This window comes from Apteryx rowi, unplaced genomic scaffold (assembly GCF_003343035.1).
Source record: "Apteryx rowi isolate R43461 unplaced genomic scaffold, aptRow1 scaffold_63, whole genome shotgun sequence".
NCBI classification, from domain to species: Eukaryota; Metazoa; Chordata; class Aves; order Apterygiformes; family Apterygidae; genus Apteryx; species Apteryx rowi.
In genome coordinates this window covers 529,057-550,196 of record NW_020450905.1, presented here as the reverse complement: position 1 = coordinate 550,196, position 21,140 = coordinate 529,057, and the positions used below count along the sequence as shown (strand labels likewise).

The window sequence follows — 21,140 nt, the reverse complement described above, 5'->3', positions numbered from 1 at the left end:
TCACTTATTTTCACATAAAAACAGATGAGCTGTGAAAGACATCTCCTTGTACATGATCGTTTTAAATTGCATTAATTAGTCATAAGTATAAAACTCTACCCCAAGCCTTCTCAGAAGTATAGCACTATTTATAGTACAATTCAGGAACTACTTCACTTCATCGAGTGCCTAGTGGGAGAACAGAAATGGCAACATTAAGAAGACATGTTATACTGTGGTTTATTTACTCATATCAAAATGTATACAAGGACTCTGGCAATAAGAAATGCATAAAAAGGGGATGTTAATGATTAACCTAACTCCAGAAAAACAGAAGTACAATTCACAACAAAACATTACCAGGTTAACAGGTTACAGGCAACAAAATGTTGCCTGTAGCCAGGTTTGGTATTTCCTTAACATTCCTCACAAATAAATAAATGTTTAGATTCTGCAGCCTAGAGTCATTACCAGGAAAGCTGATCAACAAATGCTAAGACATTAGCAAAGCTAAACTCATGGAGCCTGTGAACGTGAGGCCCTTAAGACCCCTTTGAGAGATGTCATTCCATAAGTAAAACATATGGTACAATACAGTTATGTAGACATGTTCACTAAGCTAAATGAGCAACCTTTTATTAATATTGTACATTGACACTTTTAGCACACACTAGTGTAAGTACACCTAAAAACCTGAAACATTTTAAAAGTTACCTCCCAAAAAAGCACTCTCTATGTACACTAGTTACCAGGGCAGGAAACAGCACACTCTTCAGGGAGAGGTGACCACGTTCCTTATCTTTCTAAACACAAACTTCTTCTCCGCATTGATACACTTTATTATCACGAGATGGCTTTCCTGTTGATCGTCTTATGTTAAGCCCAAAGATGATTAAACTACAAAGTTTTCTGTGCAAAGGGATGGTCCATGCCATTCAGAAAATTTGTAACAGTGAGACAAACCCACTCAAAATGGGAAAAAAACAACAACAAAAAACCACACACACACACAAACCACACACAACACACCACTAAAAAGCTTTTCAGTCAAAGCTGAAGAAAAACAATAACGAGAACAATTCTGTTTTGGAAACGAACCACCACATCAGCTTACAGTGTCTTCTTTTAAAAAGAAGAGTAACCTCACCCTATTTTCATCATGATGAAGCACTGAAACATCTAGTTTGTGCACCTTGTGTTAACTTCAGTCTGCTGTTCACCTGAACTCCACAGTCACTTGCCACAGAGAAACTCTGAACTGGAATTATGCTCCGACAGTTCTGAAAATAACTGCATTAATAGGGCCTCCCCTTCCTCCCCCTTATTTTTGTATTATTTCATCTACTTGAATTTACATCACATGCCCATGATCTGAAAAATATTTTCCACACATTTACTTTCTTAAAGTCCTGTCCTTCCAAAGATGCCCTGCTTTGCCTTTGCACACTGTAATGACACAGGCATACCTGAAGATTCAATTAAGCAGAGGCAAATTTGGATTCTCAGTTCTGGAGTGACACCTCTTAATAGGGGTCTCTGCAATTTTACCCAAAGGCCATTGTCATGTATTTGTGTGTATATATAAATATATACACACATGTCATGTCATTTGTGTATATATATATGTGTGTGTGTGCATGTGCATACACATATATAGTCTGTGTTTAAATATATGTATTATATATCATATGTTGTGTGTATGTACACATACACATATATATCATATAAAAAAAATAGTGTGCCCTGTTTGCATATTCATTTATAAAGTTTATTCTCAAACTGGAATTCACTGGAATTATTCTGTTAAATTCCTTGATCAATCTTTCTAGACTAAAAAGCCACCACCAACCAAAAAACACACCTATCCACAGAGCTTCTTCATTTGCAAGTTTCTCACATTTTCAGAGGGAGAATACCAGAAAGCAGAACCACTGGAGTATTTCACCTGTAGGTCATCAAGTCAAAACCAGGTCAAGCCCACAGCATGTCACAAAGCTGTTACTCTCTTCTAGATGTTCAGTGACCTATGGAGAACGAGCTGAGTTCTGCTCCTACTGGACAGGTGTCTACATGACCAAATCATAATTTGTCATTAATATGCACCCTTATTATAGCCTAAGCAATCTGATGGAAGACTGAATGAGCAAGGAGGCTGAACTTGACTCTTCCATGGCAGGTTATAAGTTTCAGTCCAGGACTCAGTCATACCATTAGAGCAATACAGAAAAATATACAAGAAAGCCAGATTAAGACACTGTTTCCATCACTGAAGAAATACAGTGAAGTGTAAAGAGTATGTGTGGGGTCAGGGACAGCAGAACTTCATAGAGGAAAAGTACACAAGCATAAAAGACATTGACAGTATGACAAAAGCACTTGAAGAAGAATACACTATATCGTATTTGCTAGTAGAGCTATACCAAGGCAACTACTTTGGTAAACTTTCCCCTTGGGGCAATAGCTAATGTGAGGGGGAAAAAATATATATTTTGTGGATATAACTTATGTAGTATAAAGCCTTGGTGTAACTATATTTCATAAGTATTTGTGTTCAACAGTTAAGTGAGTTTTGCAGAAATACACACATGCTTTCTTAAATGACACTGCCATGCCAACAATGTTATTGAGTGAAAATCAGGTCGCATATTCTAGAGGCTTGGTACTTCTGATAAACAGGTTGATTTTTTTAATCTATAGTTATCCCTTCCCAAAGGCCTCTGGATGGCTAAGCAGAGCTAAAAGTACAGTTTTAATTAAAATTTGCACAAATAACAAATCAATGCAACTGAAACATACTCACTTGAAGCAGAAATCTGTTCTTATTATTTAAGCTCTCTTTACTCAGATTTATTCTGATGATCATTTCATAAGGCGTTTTTTAAAGCGGATCTTAATGTTGAACTTGTTTGCTTGAAAGAATAAGCCCTGTACTATTAGCGTTTTTGTATTCCCAAACAGACTTTAAAAGCAGAAGGCCTTTATACTATTTTACTGAACAGTTTATCTAATAACCATAACATGCTGTACTTTTATACTTCTCCACAGAATATGGAATATGCACAGAAGAACACAGGTCTGTCTTGAGCCTTCATTTTTTCCTGGGTTTCAGTTTAAGTACATCAATCTAGAGAAGGAAACACTAGAGCAACCAGGAGAAAAGGTGTCGTTTGTGATGACAGTTTCTAAGAGATGTTAATGCCTCAGTCTCAGAATTAAACGCAACAGCACATTGATCTGGATTGTTGGCATCTTTCCCAGATGACAAAGCATTATCTGCACCTTAACCATTAATAGGAAAACATTATCCAGCAACACAACCTACATGGTTCCAATTCCCTGCCCAGGTCTGAACCCCAATTTCACAATTTCTTAAATAACAAGTTCCTAAATAACACCTTGACATCAGATATCATTAGAAGACATGCTAGGAGCCTGATAAATGGCTAGGTTGTTGGATAACGTCCATGTGAAGGATGACAGAAGGATCTTATTTCCAATAAGCACAACATTTCTTAAAATACAGTAATGTAAATAATAAAACCTGTGATTTACGATCAGAGTCTCAGACCAGACACTGAACAGAGGAAGGACAGTTCCTGCCCTAGAAGTTTGCAATCTATATAATGCACAGCACCATATAATAACAGCAGAGCAAAAAAAACCATTAACTTGTAAATTTGTCAGTGACCTGGACTAGAAGACAGAACACTCCCTCAGCAATTTTGCAGGTGACACCATATTGGGCTACTGGTTGATACAGCCGAGGGCAAGGCTGCTATTCAGGGGAGTCTCAACAAACTGGAGAACTATGCCTTCAGGAACCTCACAACAAAAGTAAAGTCCTGCACCTGGGATGGAAATGCCCCTGCATCAGTCCAGCCCCAGGCTGCATGGCTGGGCAGCAGCTCTGAAAAGCTGGAAGGTCCTGGTAGACAAGTCAAACAGGAGTCAGCATGCCCATGCTGTGAAGAAGTTTAACCGTGTGCTGGGTTGCATTGCCAAGAACATATCCAGCAGATCAAGGGAAGCGGTTTTTTCCCCCCATCTACTTAGCACTGGTGAGGTGGCATCTGGAAATAATATGTATTGTGTTGGGGTCCTCAGTACAAAAGAGGGATGCCAACTGTAGAGAGTGCAGCAACAGGTCACCAAGATGGTAAGAGCGCTGGAGACATAAGGAGAGACTAAGGGAACAAGTTTGGGTAGTCTGGAAAAGAGAAAGTAAAAGGGAGTCTAATTGCAGTCTTCTACTACCTAACACGGGATAGAGAAGATCCTTCTCAGATGTGCACAAAGAAAAGAGCAGCAGCACAAACTGGAAACATAACTGGACCTAAGGAAATAATTCTTCTCAATGAGRCTGGTTAATCAAGTCATCTAAGGAGGCTGTAGAGTTTCCATCCTTGGGTTATTTCAACACATGGCTGGATCAGGCCAAGTTGTTCAGGGCCTTACTTTGCAGGAGGTATGACTAGAGGACTCCCAGAGATGCTTTTGACCTAAACTACCCATTATTTTAAGTTACTTGCTTTTGTTCAAGAAGTCCCTAACACTGCAGTCTGTTCCCATCAATCAATGCCAAGAAGTTAACCAATACTGGCATGCATGCTGAGCAATATTTTAGTTTATCGTCAGCCTACAAACTGACAAGTCTTTATAACTCTCGCTGCACAAGGCAGTTTTAAGGAGGTACTTGAATGAAGAGGCTTTCCAGATGCTTACAGATTCCTCCCAGTGTGCAGAACAGCACAACGAAAACAATTGCACCAGTGCAAAGAAGCTACTAAAGAAAAAAAGTTAATTTTCATATTCACTGATAGGAAGGGAATATAAGGAGAAAGCCAATGGAGGAATATAAAGACAGAATGACTTGATCAAGCTCCTGTAGGAGCATAAGAATTGTATTCAAACAAATTGGGAATATGGACAAAATTGAGACAAGCACACAGATAAGAATTTTAGGAGCATGTCTCAGTAGGAAAGGCTGCAATTTAGAGTTTTTCTGCAGAAAAGATCTGCAACACCTGAATAGAATACCATGACTTTTTATTTTTAATTAAAATATACAACTACTAATTATGAAAATACTTTACTTGAGCTTAGTGGCCTCACTGAATAGTTCATCCTTCTCGTTAAATGCAAATGTATATTAAGAAGCTTGCCTGGCGGGCCACACACAGCTTATTTGCATTATGACTTTTAGTACATTTTTTAAATGCTACTTCCAGACACTGGGCTAACACAGAATATTAGTGACCATACGGCACAGTGTTCCAATTAAAGGGATGACTGAGGTGAAAAAATGAACACCAAATGATTTAGACTTTAAACTTTAATATATAAACCTGCTGGAAGATGTGAGAATTAATAAATCACCTTAAGCTTCTAATTAGCATGTTCTGCAACTGCTCTTGTGTGTCTTAGTGAGCTTTGGATAGGGATTCATGTTTATCTGAGCACAGTAACTGAGCAAACAGTGCATGGGAAAGGCTAGAATAGCCCAAGCTTGAAGTATTCATAATTCAGCACTGATCTTCCACAGGTAGAATCGCAATTCAGTTTGCTTTCTGTATCAAGAAACATGCTGACAAATAACGCTTTGTCAAAACAACAGATGGAACAGATAGAACAAAGTCAGCAAGAAAAGTGAAGGAAAAACAAAGGGTAATAGTGTTTTTACTTCAATATTCCATTTCTTTCAAAGCATTGGTAAGTTCCATTCAGGCTGGCTACCTCCAACTCTTACAGGAAGAGTCAAGCAACTGGCCACCATTTCTGGGCATCTCTATGGAAGTCTGGACAGGTGCTGACAAGTCACTTACTCCTTCGGATAGCATCTTTAAGCTTTCACTTGACCATCCGTAAAATTAAACAAGGCTCAAGCCTTTTTTCACTGCCAGTTATAAGAATTACTTAAGACAGATCCATGACTTTGCCACTCTTTTAGAGGTCTTCCTCTCTACACAGAGAAACAGAGGACAGACATGCATGAGATATTTAGCTTCCAGATTCTCCATGTGATATGTTTATTTTCCACTTTCCAGCTTAATTAGCTGTAAGCCTTAATGGTTAGTCTCTTAGTCTCTCACGCTTTTTCTAATACGATTGTGCAAAACTTGAGATTTTGGGTCTCAAATGCTTCAGTAATAACAATGCATGCAAACAAGCACTCTGGTTGGATATTTCTTAAATTCTGCTGGCTAGGCAAAATGGTCACAGAATTTTACATTTAAGAGTTAAAAAAGAGAGAGAGAAATGCATGTTATTAATTTTGAATTGACAAATAAAGATCAAATGGTACTAGGAAAGTTGTCTTAACAAGTCACTGGAGGGAAGAAAGAAAGAAGTTGATGAACCACATCATCCCAGTGGTTCTAAACCAGAGGGAGGAAAAAGGCAAACATCTCTGCCCCTTAGGGACAGAATGCTATTTCCATGAATTAAGCAAGATGCAACAAAGTAAACTCCACGAAATGCCAGAGAYTGATCTAATCTACTTTATTCACACTGGCTACATAAGGAGGGATCATTCTCACGGCAAGTTCTGTAAGCAGAGCACACCTATGTTTGCAGTCATCTTAAGGTAGCTTTAAGGACAACCTGGAAATCCTTAGTCCTCTCCTACACAAGCCTTCCTTCAGAATCACCCTGTTCTTGAAAGTAATATGATATATACTCAGTTCAGCTGAACAGCAAAATAAGCTCTTCTGCTGCTTTAGATCATTCCTTTAATCATACCACTTTTTATTTTTCCAGCCTGCTAATCTGAGTTCCTCCAGCAGCACACCAAACACACTGAAACAAGTTTACATAAAGATAGTTTGTTTTTCTTCCTTCTCATCTGCACACTACTAGTACAGTACCTACACTTATTTCTGAAACCATACTATAGTGACCTACTGCCCAACTATCAGTGTTCAGTAAAAGTCATTTGTAAGCTGGAATACAAATATTACACTGTGATAAAGCCCAGTTTTATAAAGCCCTGTGTTGATAATGGGTGAATTCTCATATATACTACAGCCTGCAAGCCATATTAGTCTTCTGGTAAATCATGAGAGCTCCCTTTGAGATAAACAATATCATCTGTAAGTTAAATTGGTAAATGTCTTGCTTTATTGCTAGAAAAATCTGAAATATGTTAAGTACATTACAAATACAGTGAATAATTCATAAACAATGTCTCTGCAAAAAAAAAAAAAAAGCTATATTGTCACTCTATATTCTGAGCTGAACAAAGACTCCTAACCAAGTTTACTGCTTTTTATTTTACTAGCCATACAGAGCAACCTAATAAAAAAAATAAAAACCAAAAAAACAGAATTTAATACCGGGGGGGGGGTGGAGTGGGTGGAATGGGACGCACACACAAATGCATAATAAGTGAGATTCCATTAATTTAGTACTAACCAGTAACTTATTTTCTTCTCCATGTAATTTAAATGTAGTATGTGGTTAGAAGCCAGTAAGATCACCATTCTTTAATTTGATTTTCTATAATGACAATATTTTACATCCTTATCATCTTCTAAATCAAGATAGAGGAGTATAAACAGCTCATCCAGTTCAATTACCCAAGGAGCTAAAACATGAAAATTTAAGCAAGTTTTTTTTTTCCCCCAAATAATTTATCAATGAAAATACAAATTTGAAAGCTAGCTTTCTGCTAGGACACTTGTAACATGCCATTTTTCAGTGATATCCAATACTGCACATTTTCCATTACTCAGCATGAATGCACTGCAGCTCTTCAGTCACCTCCTTCCTTCCTTAAGGGTGACGAAGCATTTCTGTAAACCACTGCCTACCTCCCCTGGTTTAGACCCCTGGTTTAAAAAACAGGGTACTAATCCGGTCACTTATGAAAGCTTTGTCACAGTCAGAATCCATTCCCTCTCCTCATCCTGTTGGGACATGTGTGAAAGTGCATCGAGATTTGAAGGTGTTGCAGCTGAACATCAGTCAGGGTAACCGAGCTTGAAAAGAACAGCAGCCTCCATCCAAGAGACAGAAACAGGCATTGAACTCCAATTTCTCGACCACTGGATGAAACAAACAGGAGACAACGAAATGAAAACTGTTGGTTTGCCTAGAAAAGAAGAGGGAGCAATACTGCAAAAGAAAGACGGATGCAGAAAATGAAAACAGCAGGAGAGACCCAAAACTTCAAAGGTGGAGCACCTAAAGAGCTGGCTGGAAGAAAGAGGCTTCTAACTGTCAGCAAAACCTGTCTATCACTGTTAAATTTCTATGATGGTCAAGAAAATCGAATTTTACCTAAGTTTTTTGAAAATAAAGGGCACTGCTTCCAATAGATATCTCACTTCATCATCCTTCCCTCTCAACCTGGTAAAAACAACACAAGCTACCCAAGATGTTTACTATCTACTCAGATCAAAATGATCGATAGTATTTTATTGTATTAATTCACTTTTCCCAAGCATGAGAAGATCTTCCTCACTTTATCTCTCCCCTCATGCTACCTGGTCTCCAGCCCAAATGAACTTAATATAACTATGTAAAATACATTTTTGTTACCCCAAAACTGAAAGTAGTAACATAAATATATTCATAATTTCAGAGCTCATTCTTTACACGGATGAATCAGGCATATGACAGTAACAACATGTTCTATAAGTTACAGTAAAAGTCTATACACATGTAGCTCCAACACTACTTAAAAGCACTGCAAAGCTTGTTGCAAAAAAAACAAAGTACTTGAGGCATTTCAGCACCTTTTGAAGCATGCGGTATTCACGATGCCGTAGAATAAAAAGCATCTTCAGTGAGGAAGCRCTGGTTGAATGAAACCCCTTAGATCTCTTGTGCCTCAAACAACAGAAAAAACATCTCATTCCTTCAGTAGGAACTACAATGAAATAACAGGAGAATGACAGAAAAACACGCAACATTTGGAGAGACTTTATGAAGTCAGCCTCTGTGAAGCTGTATTAAAAAGATCCAACGAATACCGGAACATGGCTAATTTCTTGTTAGGTTCCATATTTAGGAAAGGACAGAAATTGCTGTTCAAGTTCTCAACGGCTTAAGAAGAGTTTCCTAGTCTTTGCATCAAAGTATTTTCAAATGGAAGTTTACTATTTTTCATCCCAAGAATCCTCTGTTGTGGACACGTCTCATTCATGGGCATAAAAATATTTAAAGTTTTAGAATATACCATGCAGGAAGGAAAAATATTCAGCTACATTATACAAAAGTTAAGGACAAAAACAGCATAATGTTGTTTCCCCTATAGAACTTCACTGAAACATAAACAAAAAAAAGACATTTTGTTATTAAAACACAGATGATTCTTCATTTTTAATGTTTGCTATACCAGGGTGTATGCTCAGACAGTTCTGTGAACCACACCCAGGTACGATAAGGAAAACTGGGCAAGCCACTAAGTTATAACTAAAAAAAGAGGCAAAATAGTATTCTTTTATTAGATCTCTACTGAATTACACTGACAGACATCCTACATCTTCCAAAGTGCAAACATTTCCCCAAACAGAAAATGAAATATTGGAAGAAACAACAGTACCRATTGATTCATTAACTATTGCTGTGCAGAACTGAGGATAAAGCAGTTATTAATCTGAAACTCATGTACATCAGATGGCTGCAATAAAAGCGTGTCACAAAGATGCCTTTAGCAACATACTGAAGCTGTTAAGTCATACTAAACCGCTGATCTTGAGAAGCACAACAAGCTTTTTATCATGTCTTTTTTTTTTTTTTTAGCAACTTTTCTTTCCTTTTTACTCTTACAAATATATATAAAGCAATAATAGCATGTGGCTAGATAATACCAACAGAAGGTCATATCTTGTAGTCACTCTCATGCAAGCCAAACTACTGCTTTGAGAATTTATCCCCAAAACCAAGAATATAGGGCCATGTCAAACAACAGCAAGTTTCCACACTTTTAGAGAACATTTCTTCTACAGTCATCTTTGGCACCAAAATGTTGGTAATTCTGGACTGGAGAGTAACCACCAAAATGCATACATGTATAACATGCTGAATAAAATAAATAAATAAATAAAAGGAATTTGAGCTATCAAAACCCTACAAAAACCATACTGGCTCTTCACTGCCTTCTTCACATCCTTTATTTATAACATTTATAAAAAGAAGCAAGTTTTCCTTTACCTAACTCACCCAGTAAGCATAGGTGTAAATCCTGTTTTGCATCACCAAAACTCCATGCAAGAGTCTTATATGTTAACTGCTCTGGCCAGCCACTCACATGATGTACATCAGTTTACTTCTACAGAGCTCAGAGGACACCATGTAAAGCTCTAGTTAGACCATGACACAGTCATAGTATAAGATAAACACTATATTCCCTACACAGCAGCATCTAGTGTAATCTAACATTCACCACGCATTTAAGGTGAAATTTGAATCTCAAAAAAACCCATRTATACACACACGTCAGCTGAAAAGCATACAACCTCCTCCTTTCAGGGCAAACAATCTTCAAAGCTGATGAACTGAAGAGTACAAAGTCTTCTGTCCCACCCCAGAACCTGCCATTTCCATTTGTCCCCAAATTAGTAATTTTATACTGTCATTAGAGTTTAAAGCTAGCTAATTCAAGTTGGTTTAAAAAAAAAAAGTAAAATAAAAAACACACCCTCCCCCACACAAGTGAAATTCAGACCTACTTTGTCTTCCACACAAAAACTGAAGTTTATAGAGACTTCAGAGTAAAGCCAGACCGTATTTGCCTGCATTTACTAAAAGACCTGCCTGTGAAATGCCGCACGTCTTGTGAAACCAGCAATCTACGAGTGACACTTTTGCAGGAGACAAGCATATGTGATGCTTCATTATTAAAGGAATCTGAACCTGAGCACTGTCTCTCTAGAGAAGCTTAGGACATATTTTGTATTTCAAATTTGCTCATTTCTGCAGTGCTACTCACTTGAGCGAGACTAGGAAGACTCTATTTTATACCAATGACATAATCATTTATCTCTGCCAAACACTGCAATATGACAATGGTTTGTGATAAGGACTTAAACTAATATGCAGAATCACCTCCACAAGTGGCAAGGAATATTAAAGATCGTATCTTACTGACAGCTTCTCATCTAGGGACTGGAGTACACAAGGAATTGGAGGCTAATCCCCAGTGCGTATCATAGCATATTGCCACTTTTGCCCTCTACATCTGTCTCRTGGAACTGATTCAGAGAGCAATTACAGCTGAGATAAGCCTTTTCTGGAATACATGCAATTAATTCTCCTGTAAAAAGGGGGGGAAGAAGCCTGACACTTTAATAATGTGTAAGTACCCCAATCTATTTCTTTTCTGCTCTTAAAGTTTCCTAAATACATGAAAGAAAGAGGATTTGAAAGTACATACAACTGCTTGCTCTTATGTAAATCATCCAGGGGTCTGTAATATTCCATCATAAAATAGCCAACATGAAATAGCATCACAAAACACTAGAGTGTACAGTAAGTGGGGAATTAGTGTAAAGATGAATCTAGAATACACTTTTTTGCACTTAAGGATTATTATTCTTTCCAAAGAGAAGTTACATGCTTTTTTTGAATTTTGAAAACAGGCTGGTCTAATCAACATTCCTCTTTTTCCTATCAATTCCAAAAATGGTATTTATCATGAGCTTATTAATTTATTTTTCCAAATCTCACTCCTGGCCTGTCATAACAGCAATAAAAAACCCCACACTATGATTCTAGGACTGTACATTTCAACAAATCTATATTGGTGTAACTACATTTTGAGGTGATTTTTATACTTAACCCAAGTGTCTTTCATAAACAGCTCATCAGCACAACTCAAGAGCATCTCAGGTGGTTACACTACAAAGCTAGAAAGCAAGTACTCAAGTACTCATCTTCATGATACTTAAAAACAGCACCAATTGGTTAACTGCACATTAGTAAAAATCAACCTACAGAAGAGCTAAGCTGGCCATCTTTCTGCCCTCCAGGGACTTCCAAGCTGTATTTTTTTTTTTTTAATTATTTAACCTAGGTTTTGGATGATGAGGTAAAACTTCTGTGTGATTCACAAAGATAAAACAGATCAAAAATATCTTGGTTATTTTTTGATGAGCCSATTCCAGAATATCTAGTTTAACATCTAGAAGTTAAAGCATTAACTTCTACAGCTTGAGGTAAAGGTCCCTCGGYCAGCACTGTACCTAGCTAGTCCATAAAACAGGGAGGGGGGGGGGAAAAAAAACTACAAAGTTTGATGAACAGCCACTTTCGCAACAGAAAACCATCTCCCACAGCTGCGCTATAAGGGCAATTCATTACTTGACTTAACTTTGCCTCTAGYTTTACTCAGAATACACCAAAAATGCCTCACTATATTTTTCATTTCAATGGGACAACACACAACTGAAGTTTTGCAAGTACATCAAAGCTGACAGAATAATGTTGTTAACACTCATTTTTCAATATTAATGTAGCTGTATGAGCGACAGCAGCAGAATAAACGTTACTGTAGGCACCAGTTATTTTTGTCACCATGAAAATATTCGCTGCTTGCAATAGTTTTAGTAATCACAGTGAAAGAGGTTTGAAAATATAAACAGAAGCCACTCCAGGGCAGAGCTGGGTAGGAAACGTTTCAGATTTCAAATATCTTTCTCTGTCTAATCAAAGCAGGTTTCATTTATTTTATTTGTTTTGGGGGGAAGAAAAAACCCCACAAAACAAGCACAGGAGAACAACTCCTTTTAGCAAACACTGAGTTAATGGACTCACTTTGTTTCCTTGATTCTCTGGATACACGGATATTTTTACCAAGGAGGTCAGGAGAGCTGGCCAGGCACTACTGGAGCAAGTCCAGCGAAGGGCCACAAAGATGATTAGGGGACTGGAGCATCTCTCTTATGAGGAAAGGCTGAGAGAGCTGGGCCTGTTTAGCCTGGAGAAGAGAAGGCTGAGAGGRGATCTTATCAACGTGTACAAGTATCTGAAGGGAGGGTGTCGAGAGGATGGGACCAGACTCTTTTCAGTGGTGCCCAGTGACAGGACGCGAGGCAACGGGCACAAACTGAAACACAGACRCTTCCATCTGAACATGAGGAAAAACTTYTTCACYGTGAGGGTGACAGAGCACTGGAACAGGTTGCCCAGAGAGGTGGTGGAGTCTCCTTCTCTGGAGATATTCAAAACCCGCCTGGACGCGATCCTGTGCAACGTGCTCTAGGTGACCCTGCTTGAGCAGGGGGGTTGGACTAGATGATCTCCAGAGGTCCCTTCCAACCTCAGCCGTTCTGTGATTCTGTGAGAGGAAGCAATGCTTGTCCCAGAGCAATGGGCAGCCTGTACACTCAAGCACCCAACGGGATATTTGAACTCAAACTTTCAGTTCCTGCTCAAGTTCACCATTTTCAAGCAGCTTTGCAGCAGTTTGGGATATCAAACATCCTAGAGGCCAAACTCTCCGCCAATTCCTGAAACTCTTATTTTTCAGGAAACAATGAGGTAACAGAGAAAGTAGCTCCACTGCTCCATCTACCCACACTTTATTTCTCCAAAGAAGACAGGTAGTTTTTGTTACTAAGAGCATCAACCCAATATTTTTCATTAAAAAACAAAAATAATTCCTTACCATTTTTTCCCCCGCAAGTTTTTCTTTGCTTGCTCAGAGATAGGCAAGGTCTCCTCACGTTTTGCCTTTCCTACCCAGACCTCATAGCTGAGCACCCAACTCTCTGTTTTCAGTCCTCAAAATGGAGGTCCCCCCCCCCCCCCTTTAAGGGCTACAAACCAATTAGGGGCAAGACGAGCTGCAGGTGCTCTGCAGCACAGTTGCACCTGGCAGCCCACTTTCAGCCAGTAAACTCAAACTCCACCAAGGTTTTCTACCCTCAGCACTATTCATGACCTCCTTCTTTATGTACCCAAGTGTAGTAGAAATCCTTTTTAAAAAGTGAAAATCACTGGGCGAGTGAGAAAGGAGCAGCAACTAGAGCAGTAGAGGAAACAAATCCCCTAAAGAGCCAAAGTTCACGCAAAGTTCGCTTTAGGTTAGCTGCAGGGCCCTGGAGAAAGGCTAATTAACCAGGTGTTTCATATCTACATGCGAGTAACCCACTTAGGGACCATGAGGAAAGCACAGATTTTCACATACACCTTCCACAAAGTACAAAGCTGACCCAATTTGATTATTATGTTAAAATTCTACCTCTGATCTTTGCATCACGATGCAAAGATTTTAAAACATGCAAGCTGTATTTGCAACTATTAAATTATCCTACTCAGAGGGATGATGAACACATATTGGCCCAAGATTCAAGAATAAAGAAGGAAGTTACCTAACAAGTACCATGTCTGCAACATACTGCAGCTAGTTTCCAAGACGTTTTATCAGCCAGAAATGACAGTTGCACTGATTTGCTTTAAGCATTCACGCTCCTAATATTGACCACCTCATGAACATATAAATAACCATCGCTGTTCGGATTTGCAAATTATCAAAGCATGCGGTTTTCATCAATATTTGTCCAACACTACAGAAGYGAAGAAAAAAGTATTTTAACCGCACTTTTCAGCTGTGATTTTAAGCCTCCTTTTCTTCTAGCAGCTCTAAAGAGAGACTGTGCTTTACCTGGGCAGGCCGCGGCACGTAGCTGCTCAGCAGTACCTCAGCCACCATGAGTGCTACCAGAAAGAGCACGTGAGGACCGCCAAAAAAGGCAAAAAAAAGGCAGTCGTGGGGCTGCGCCAGGCAGCGGCGTGTTGCCTAATGGCCGAGGGGCGAGCACGCGCCCGATGGGGCTCGGGGGGACCGTGATGGGCAGTAGGGGAACAGCAGGGGCATCTGGCAGCTCTTACAGCTGCTAACACACAAAAAAAACCCACACCTCCCCAACAAAACCCCAGAGTTTTCCGAAGTAGCATAGCAGGAGATACACAATAGAGTTAAAAAAATACATAGAAGCCCAAAGCCTGGATGCTGATGCCATACTTACGCATCTCACGCCCARTGTTCTTTTTCTTCCCCCAGTGCGCATCCACTACATTTTTTTTAGTAGGGTTCATAGCCTCAGTCTAGCTTCTGCGATGTTAGTCTCCCTCTCTTGCTTTATTTGGATCAATAAGAGTAAGTGAGATATGCTGAGTCCTTTCAAAACTTAATTTAAAATGACTAAATGCGCTCTCAAGAATCCTGCCTGTACTCTTTTTAACAAGTCCTAGAGTGTCAGTCCTGAAGTCAGTTTTAATCCATGATACTCATTTTAACTCTCATGGAAACCCTTATTTCATGACCCTATGATGATAGACTTTTCTGCCTATTAAGGAATACAAACACCAAATTCCCTGTGCGACTTTTTCTGCAGCTGACATATGCATAGATGCACTCTGACAACAGTTAACAGTAAATGAGCTACAGCTCACTGTATCAATACAGGATAATTTTACAGTGACAAAGTTGTCAACCAGTTAATAGCATATGTTCTGAACTAGGCTGATATAAAATTAATGCTCCAGGAGTGTGCAGAAGCTCGATGTTCCCTGTATCCCATTTTGTCATTTAATTTTAGATAATAATTACATAATACATCATTTCTTAATGTAGCCAAATATGAAACAAAGACTATTGATGACCTGTGTTTATTTTGCAGATGTTAATATATCAAAGGCATCTTTCATCAGTGAGCAGCACTACATTTTCCCCATGCAACTTCAGATTTAGTTATGGCTGCTGACGTAAAAATATACTGGTATTTCTGGTTAGTAAGAAAGACATGCAGTGCAACTTTGCCATGGTCATGGCTAGCTGCACTTGAGAACCTTTCTGGTCTCTCAGATGAGTCTGACACTGCCCAGCCAGCTTAGCAAAATTTCTCTCTGGTTTGGATGAGTGGGCCTGAATTCATTCTGCCCAAGTTTTGACCTGGTCACCAAGTGTGAGACCGAAAGGCACAAAAAGCACCTGAGCTAGATCAGAAAATTAAGTTCTGGTTAAGGAAACAACCCCACCTCCAGAAGGGTGCTTACACAACATCTTTAGTGCCTGCACATCTCTAAGTGCCATAGCAGCAAGCGTACAAGCCTTAAGCACAGGCTGAACTTCTTCCTGAATGTGGTGACCCAAACGCGTACTTGCATGCTTTCTCCATGCAGTTTTTAATCAAGTTCTCTCTTTGTGACGAGAGGAGCAGAAAAATTCTCCATCCTTCAATTTTTTATACAATTAAGAATATTGAAGACATACTGTTTTGATCATGTTCCATCACAAATCGATTTTTAAAATTATTTTAGCAGTCTTAATAGTGCAACAGAAAACATTTTATGGGTTTGGGTTTTTTCACATATTTTGCCTCACTCTGCCATTTGGGGGTAACATGCCTAAGCCCAGAATGGTAGTACTGAAGCCTTGCTAAGTAATATAGGGAAAAATTCAGTAAACGTGAGAATATCTTTTTAATTAAAAACACATCTATTTAAGAGTAAAAGAGTAGTTCATTTTCTACCAGACAGTTTTGTAGCTGCGAAAGGTAGCTCATGGGAGAAATGTTCACAAATCACCAGAATGTGTGCATAGCCCTTCAAGATTTCTGGCACATGCTGAGCAGAGCATACAGTGCTGTGCTCTTCCTCCACCACTGATTAATGCCACTTTCACACTGCAAGACAATCTCTTATCTTGAGTCACCAAATCACAGTCAACACAATCTCTTAAAACAAACTCTACTAGCAGTGCATTTAGATAGCACCCATTTCAGAGGCTGACAAGTCCCTAGAAAGGTACAGTCAAGCGTTATCAGTGTTAATCTGAATGATTAACATAGCCTTAGGATAGTCATTCTGCAGCAGGTGTGAAATTGTATTTATTTAGTTTCTGGTATTGGTGAATGACATTGTCAGGTAAATGAACTACAAAAAATATATATATATATTTCCTGCTTACCAGCTCCTCCCGAAGTTGGGCTATGAGTTCATCTCTCTCCTTCAGCTGCAGCTTCAGCACAGAGCATTCATCTCTTATTACATCCTAAAAAACATCAAAAGAGATGTTATAATAGGCTTAACGCTTTTACTTTGCTCTTGACAAGAAAAGGCTGTTCCAAACAGTGTGAGATAATTACATTCAAGTAATGAAACTCAGTTCTCCTTTGTCATGTGTGATCTTTTTAATAACACAGTCTAAGTTACAGTATAAACAAATTAATGCATCCAAAGACACTACATAGAAATGTGAATAGCTCCCTGCACAGAAGTCCATTTTGTTATTTTCTGATTCTTTTAATCCTTTTTATTAAAGTTCCTATGCGGTCACTTCTTTTCCAGTTAAGGAACATCTATGAAATGTCATAATTTTACTCACACAAAACAACTTTAGAGAAATACCAACTTAGAAGCATTACTGTGGAGCTCTCAATCTTAGGATAAAAAAGAAAGCATAATAGACCATCACAGGAAAAGCATAGCGCCCTTCCCATGCATACATCTTTTTCTCACATCAGCCAAACAACAGTAATTCATATATTAGCTGGATGGAGGAAAGAAAATAGTTATTACTCTGTCAGTTAGTGATACATCCATAGTGCTAACTATAACTCAAATTGATGTGCATGAAAAATACCAAAATAGCTAAGGCTGTAGCCAAACCCAAATCCATGAGACAATCTGCGAGCTGCCCCCCCTCCCCGAGATTTTGTGGGTTCATGTAAATCTAACCGCCTTCTTTGGAGAAGAATTATCAATCACATATTTTTGTGTGTTTTTCTGGTAAATATCCAAGAGGGGAAACTCAAATGAAATCACCAAATTGCTGAAGACTAAAAAACCAACCAACCAGCCAACCAAAAAAACACAAATTGATGGCACAACTGTAAATGAAGAACTATACCATTATATCCTTCTAGCAGAGAGACATAACTACAAAGTTCGGGCAATTTGCTGGCTTGGAGTTTCCCCAAAGAAAATAAACTATACAACAAGGAAATATAGTGATATTTGCACCACAGTTTCATCCTTAGTTTCAAAATGTCTTATAAGAAAATTGCACCTATAGCAAACATTAGCTAACAAGTACAAAAGTGTAAAATTTATTTGAGCCATGAAGAGCTCAGGGGGTTCAGAAGTGCATAACCAGTGTGATAAACTTGAACTCTGTCAGTGCTAATGTGTTTGCAACTCTAAATAAATATACAAAGATACAAAGATATAAATATGAGGTTTCCTTCTAGGTTTTATTAGTAGAGTCCATTTTTCYTCAGTTAAATGTTCAGTTACAGTAATTACCTTTAAAGGCAATTATATTGCTTATCTTCTGCTTTGAATTGGAAGAGGAAACAAAATATTCACATATAAAACCCAAAATATTAACAGCCACAATAAAAAGAGATATTCCATTTCTGGCAGACAGATAATGAACATGCTGATTCACTACTTCAGTCCTATGTACAGCTCTCTTGGAAGACACACATTTAGAAAAAAAGTCAGGACATACACTATCTTCAATAGGGAAGAACTCACAGGTTTCGTTGCTATATGATACACCAGGATTTCACTCTTACTATCTACTAATATGTTGTCTAGGACTGGTAGCTGAACATAAAATATCAGTCATTCCAGAAAAATATGTATAGCCCTCAGCACACAATATTTTATTACAATATATTTAACATTTTATTTATCAAAAATATCTGCTCATCAAAAACTTAGCTTACAGTGTCTAAAACTTTACTAATATTTTATCTGAGGCCTTTTTTTAAAAAAAAAATTGGCTTTAAAAATGATGTCACATTAGCCATAGTACCTCAATTTCTGGTTACACTTCTCTGAGTGCTTTGGTGAGCAGGGTTTCATGTTGCTTGTTGCTATGTCCCAGTTTTCCCCTAAACCCTAAAAAGGGTTTATGGACTATGCAGTGAAAGAAAGAAAACAAGTTCCTGCAACCAAGCAAGGACAGACTATCACAACACTTTGAGGGAAAAAAGCTTTTAGAAAGCATGCACAGGTAACTACAGTAATGAGGCACACCATACTAGTGTAGGGTATCTAGAGCAAGATAGATTTTTGAGACGAGCTTTGGCACTCAGTATTGTATTGGAGGCAGTGCAGGCCTCCCAGCACTACTGACAGCTCAGAGAAAGTTTTTGCTTTCCAGAGCTTCTGAAGACTTAAAAATAATGGTGCATCTCTCCTGGCAAAATGCAGTCATGCACCCAACTGCACCTTCCCCACCTGTAGTAGGGACCTGCAGAACTTGTTTTAAGGGAAGCACAGTATGTGTACAGCGACTGGCCCCTCTGTAAGAATTACTGTATGTGCTAAAGGCATCTTCAAACAGAGGCCCACACTGATGTGGGTACTGTCTTCTGCAGTGCAGTTCTCCAGCCACGTAATTTATATATTCCATGCAATGATTTTCTCTTACTATCTAGGCCGCACAGAGACATTGCAGTTTGGAAAAAAATACCTGGGGCTAAAGTAATTTTCTCACTGTCTTGCTGCATGTCAGTAAAACTCTGATTAACACTTGCCAGCAGGACGTGATTCTTCTAAACCGATACTCTACATTAGCAGCTTCTATGCAGAGCACTGCAGCTCAGTGAAAGTACATCCTGCAATTTCCAGGTGACCCGCAGTGCTGGAATGCTTGAGAGGGTAGGCCCCATACCCTTCATGCATTTGCCAGCTTGAGAAAAAGGTAAACCTATCGTTTCCTCTCCTTGCCTAAGTAATTTTCAGTATTAAGCTAGCAGTTAGGTTAAAAAAAAAGCATTTTACTCAGTTTTAATGCTTAGCATATTGGCTATTCTATCTGAGGACAGGTACCATTAATAACACACCTTCAGAACTACTAATGACTTGGATGCTGTTTCTAGGTGTTTTTCACTTAACAGACTGTCCTGTCAAAACCAGCACCAGGAGGCTTTTATACAAGTCCCTGAGCCTTTGACAAATTCTCTCTCCAGGTTTTCCTTCCCAGAAAGGGATATCAACTTGGAGTGAAGCTTCTCCAAAAATGCCCTTATTCAATGTTCTTTGGTTAACTATGAATTTACCCTCAAGGTCTTCTGCAACCCATGGTCCTCATAACTGATTYAACCAGGGCTGCAGTTCATCTTTCAGCACTTTTGTCCCCTGCTAACATCATATTGTCCAATACAGCTTCTGGATCATCTGTGAATATAGTGCTCCACTCCACTGGATGGATATTAATCATCTTGACATTTGTTGATTATAAAGACAACTACTGACAATATGAAAATGCACATTTTCTAGGCATTTGTGCTAAATCACATGACTTCTGAATATGCATGAGTTTAACTGCCTAACATTGTCAAGAACACATAACAAACACAAAAATGAGAACAAAAGAGGTGGCTCCTTACTAGCTCTCAATAAAAATAGGCTTAATGGCAAAAAAGAATGTGGCATGACGTCTGTCTGCCTGGTGACCCCTGTGTATGGCCAAGTGGGACTCAGGAAACCGTAACATATATTGCTTCTTGATAACTGAAGAGGGGCAAACATACACTGATCTAGAAAACGCCACTTATCACTCTCTCTTACCCCAACCCCTGACCATGAACACCTTAACTGCAGAATGTGGGTGCCACAATCACCACCACCAAACAGCAGACTTCACCGGCCAGCCGAGCTGAGTCTCAGCATCGTYCTTAGACAGAGGTACAGTCAAACCAATGTGTGTGCAAGAGTTACCCAGAACTGTCTAGTAAGAGCAAAGTGCTGGACATTCCCAGATTTTTCTGCTTTGCTTAGTAAAAGAAAAACTAACAAACTCAGTCTATATTCTATCCACTCTAATACCATTTTGCTGGGCGGTATTTGCACAGGTACCATTTTTTCAGAAAAGATAAGAAAAAAGGAAAAGAAAATGTGGGTTGGTGCTTCATCTATATTTCTATTGTATTTTGGGGACATTCCTGCTGTAATACCAACTGAGGGCAGGTAAAGAAGGAAGACAATACCATACAGGAAATAAGGGAGAGAAAAGCAAGGAGGGCTGCTGTCAGGCTTGGGAAATTTCATCAGCCCATACACCTATCTGAAGGCAATATTGACAGAGGAAAAATATGTTATGGAACCAACCACCTGTTGCCAAAACAGTGAATACAGTCCTTCCAGAAGGTAACTGAACTGAGAGCTGGGGAAAGAGAGAAGGCACCAAAATCACATCT

The 21,140-nt window shown here is 38.8% G+C and overlaps 1 protein-coding gene across 1 annotated transcript in view; it reads right to left on the bottom strand.

Moving 5' to 3' along the window:
• The window catches only part of CCSER1 (coiled-coil serine rich protein 1), a 647,497-nt gene that overhangs the window by 310,709 nt on the left and 315,648 nt on the right, over positions 1-21,140 (bottom strand). Inside the window, exon 7 of the mRNA XM_026084203.1 lies at positions 16,895-16,978. Within this exon, the coding sequence (XP_025939988.1) occupies positions 16,895-16,978 (84 nt within the window). The remainder of the gene's footprint in view (positions 1-16,894; positions 16,979-21,140) is intronic.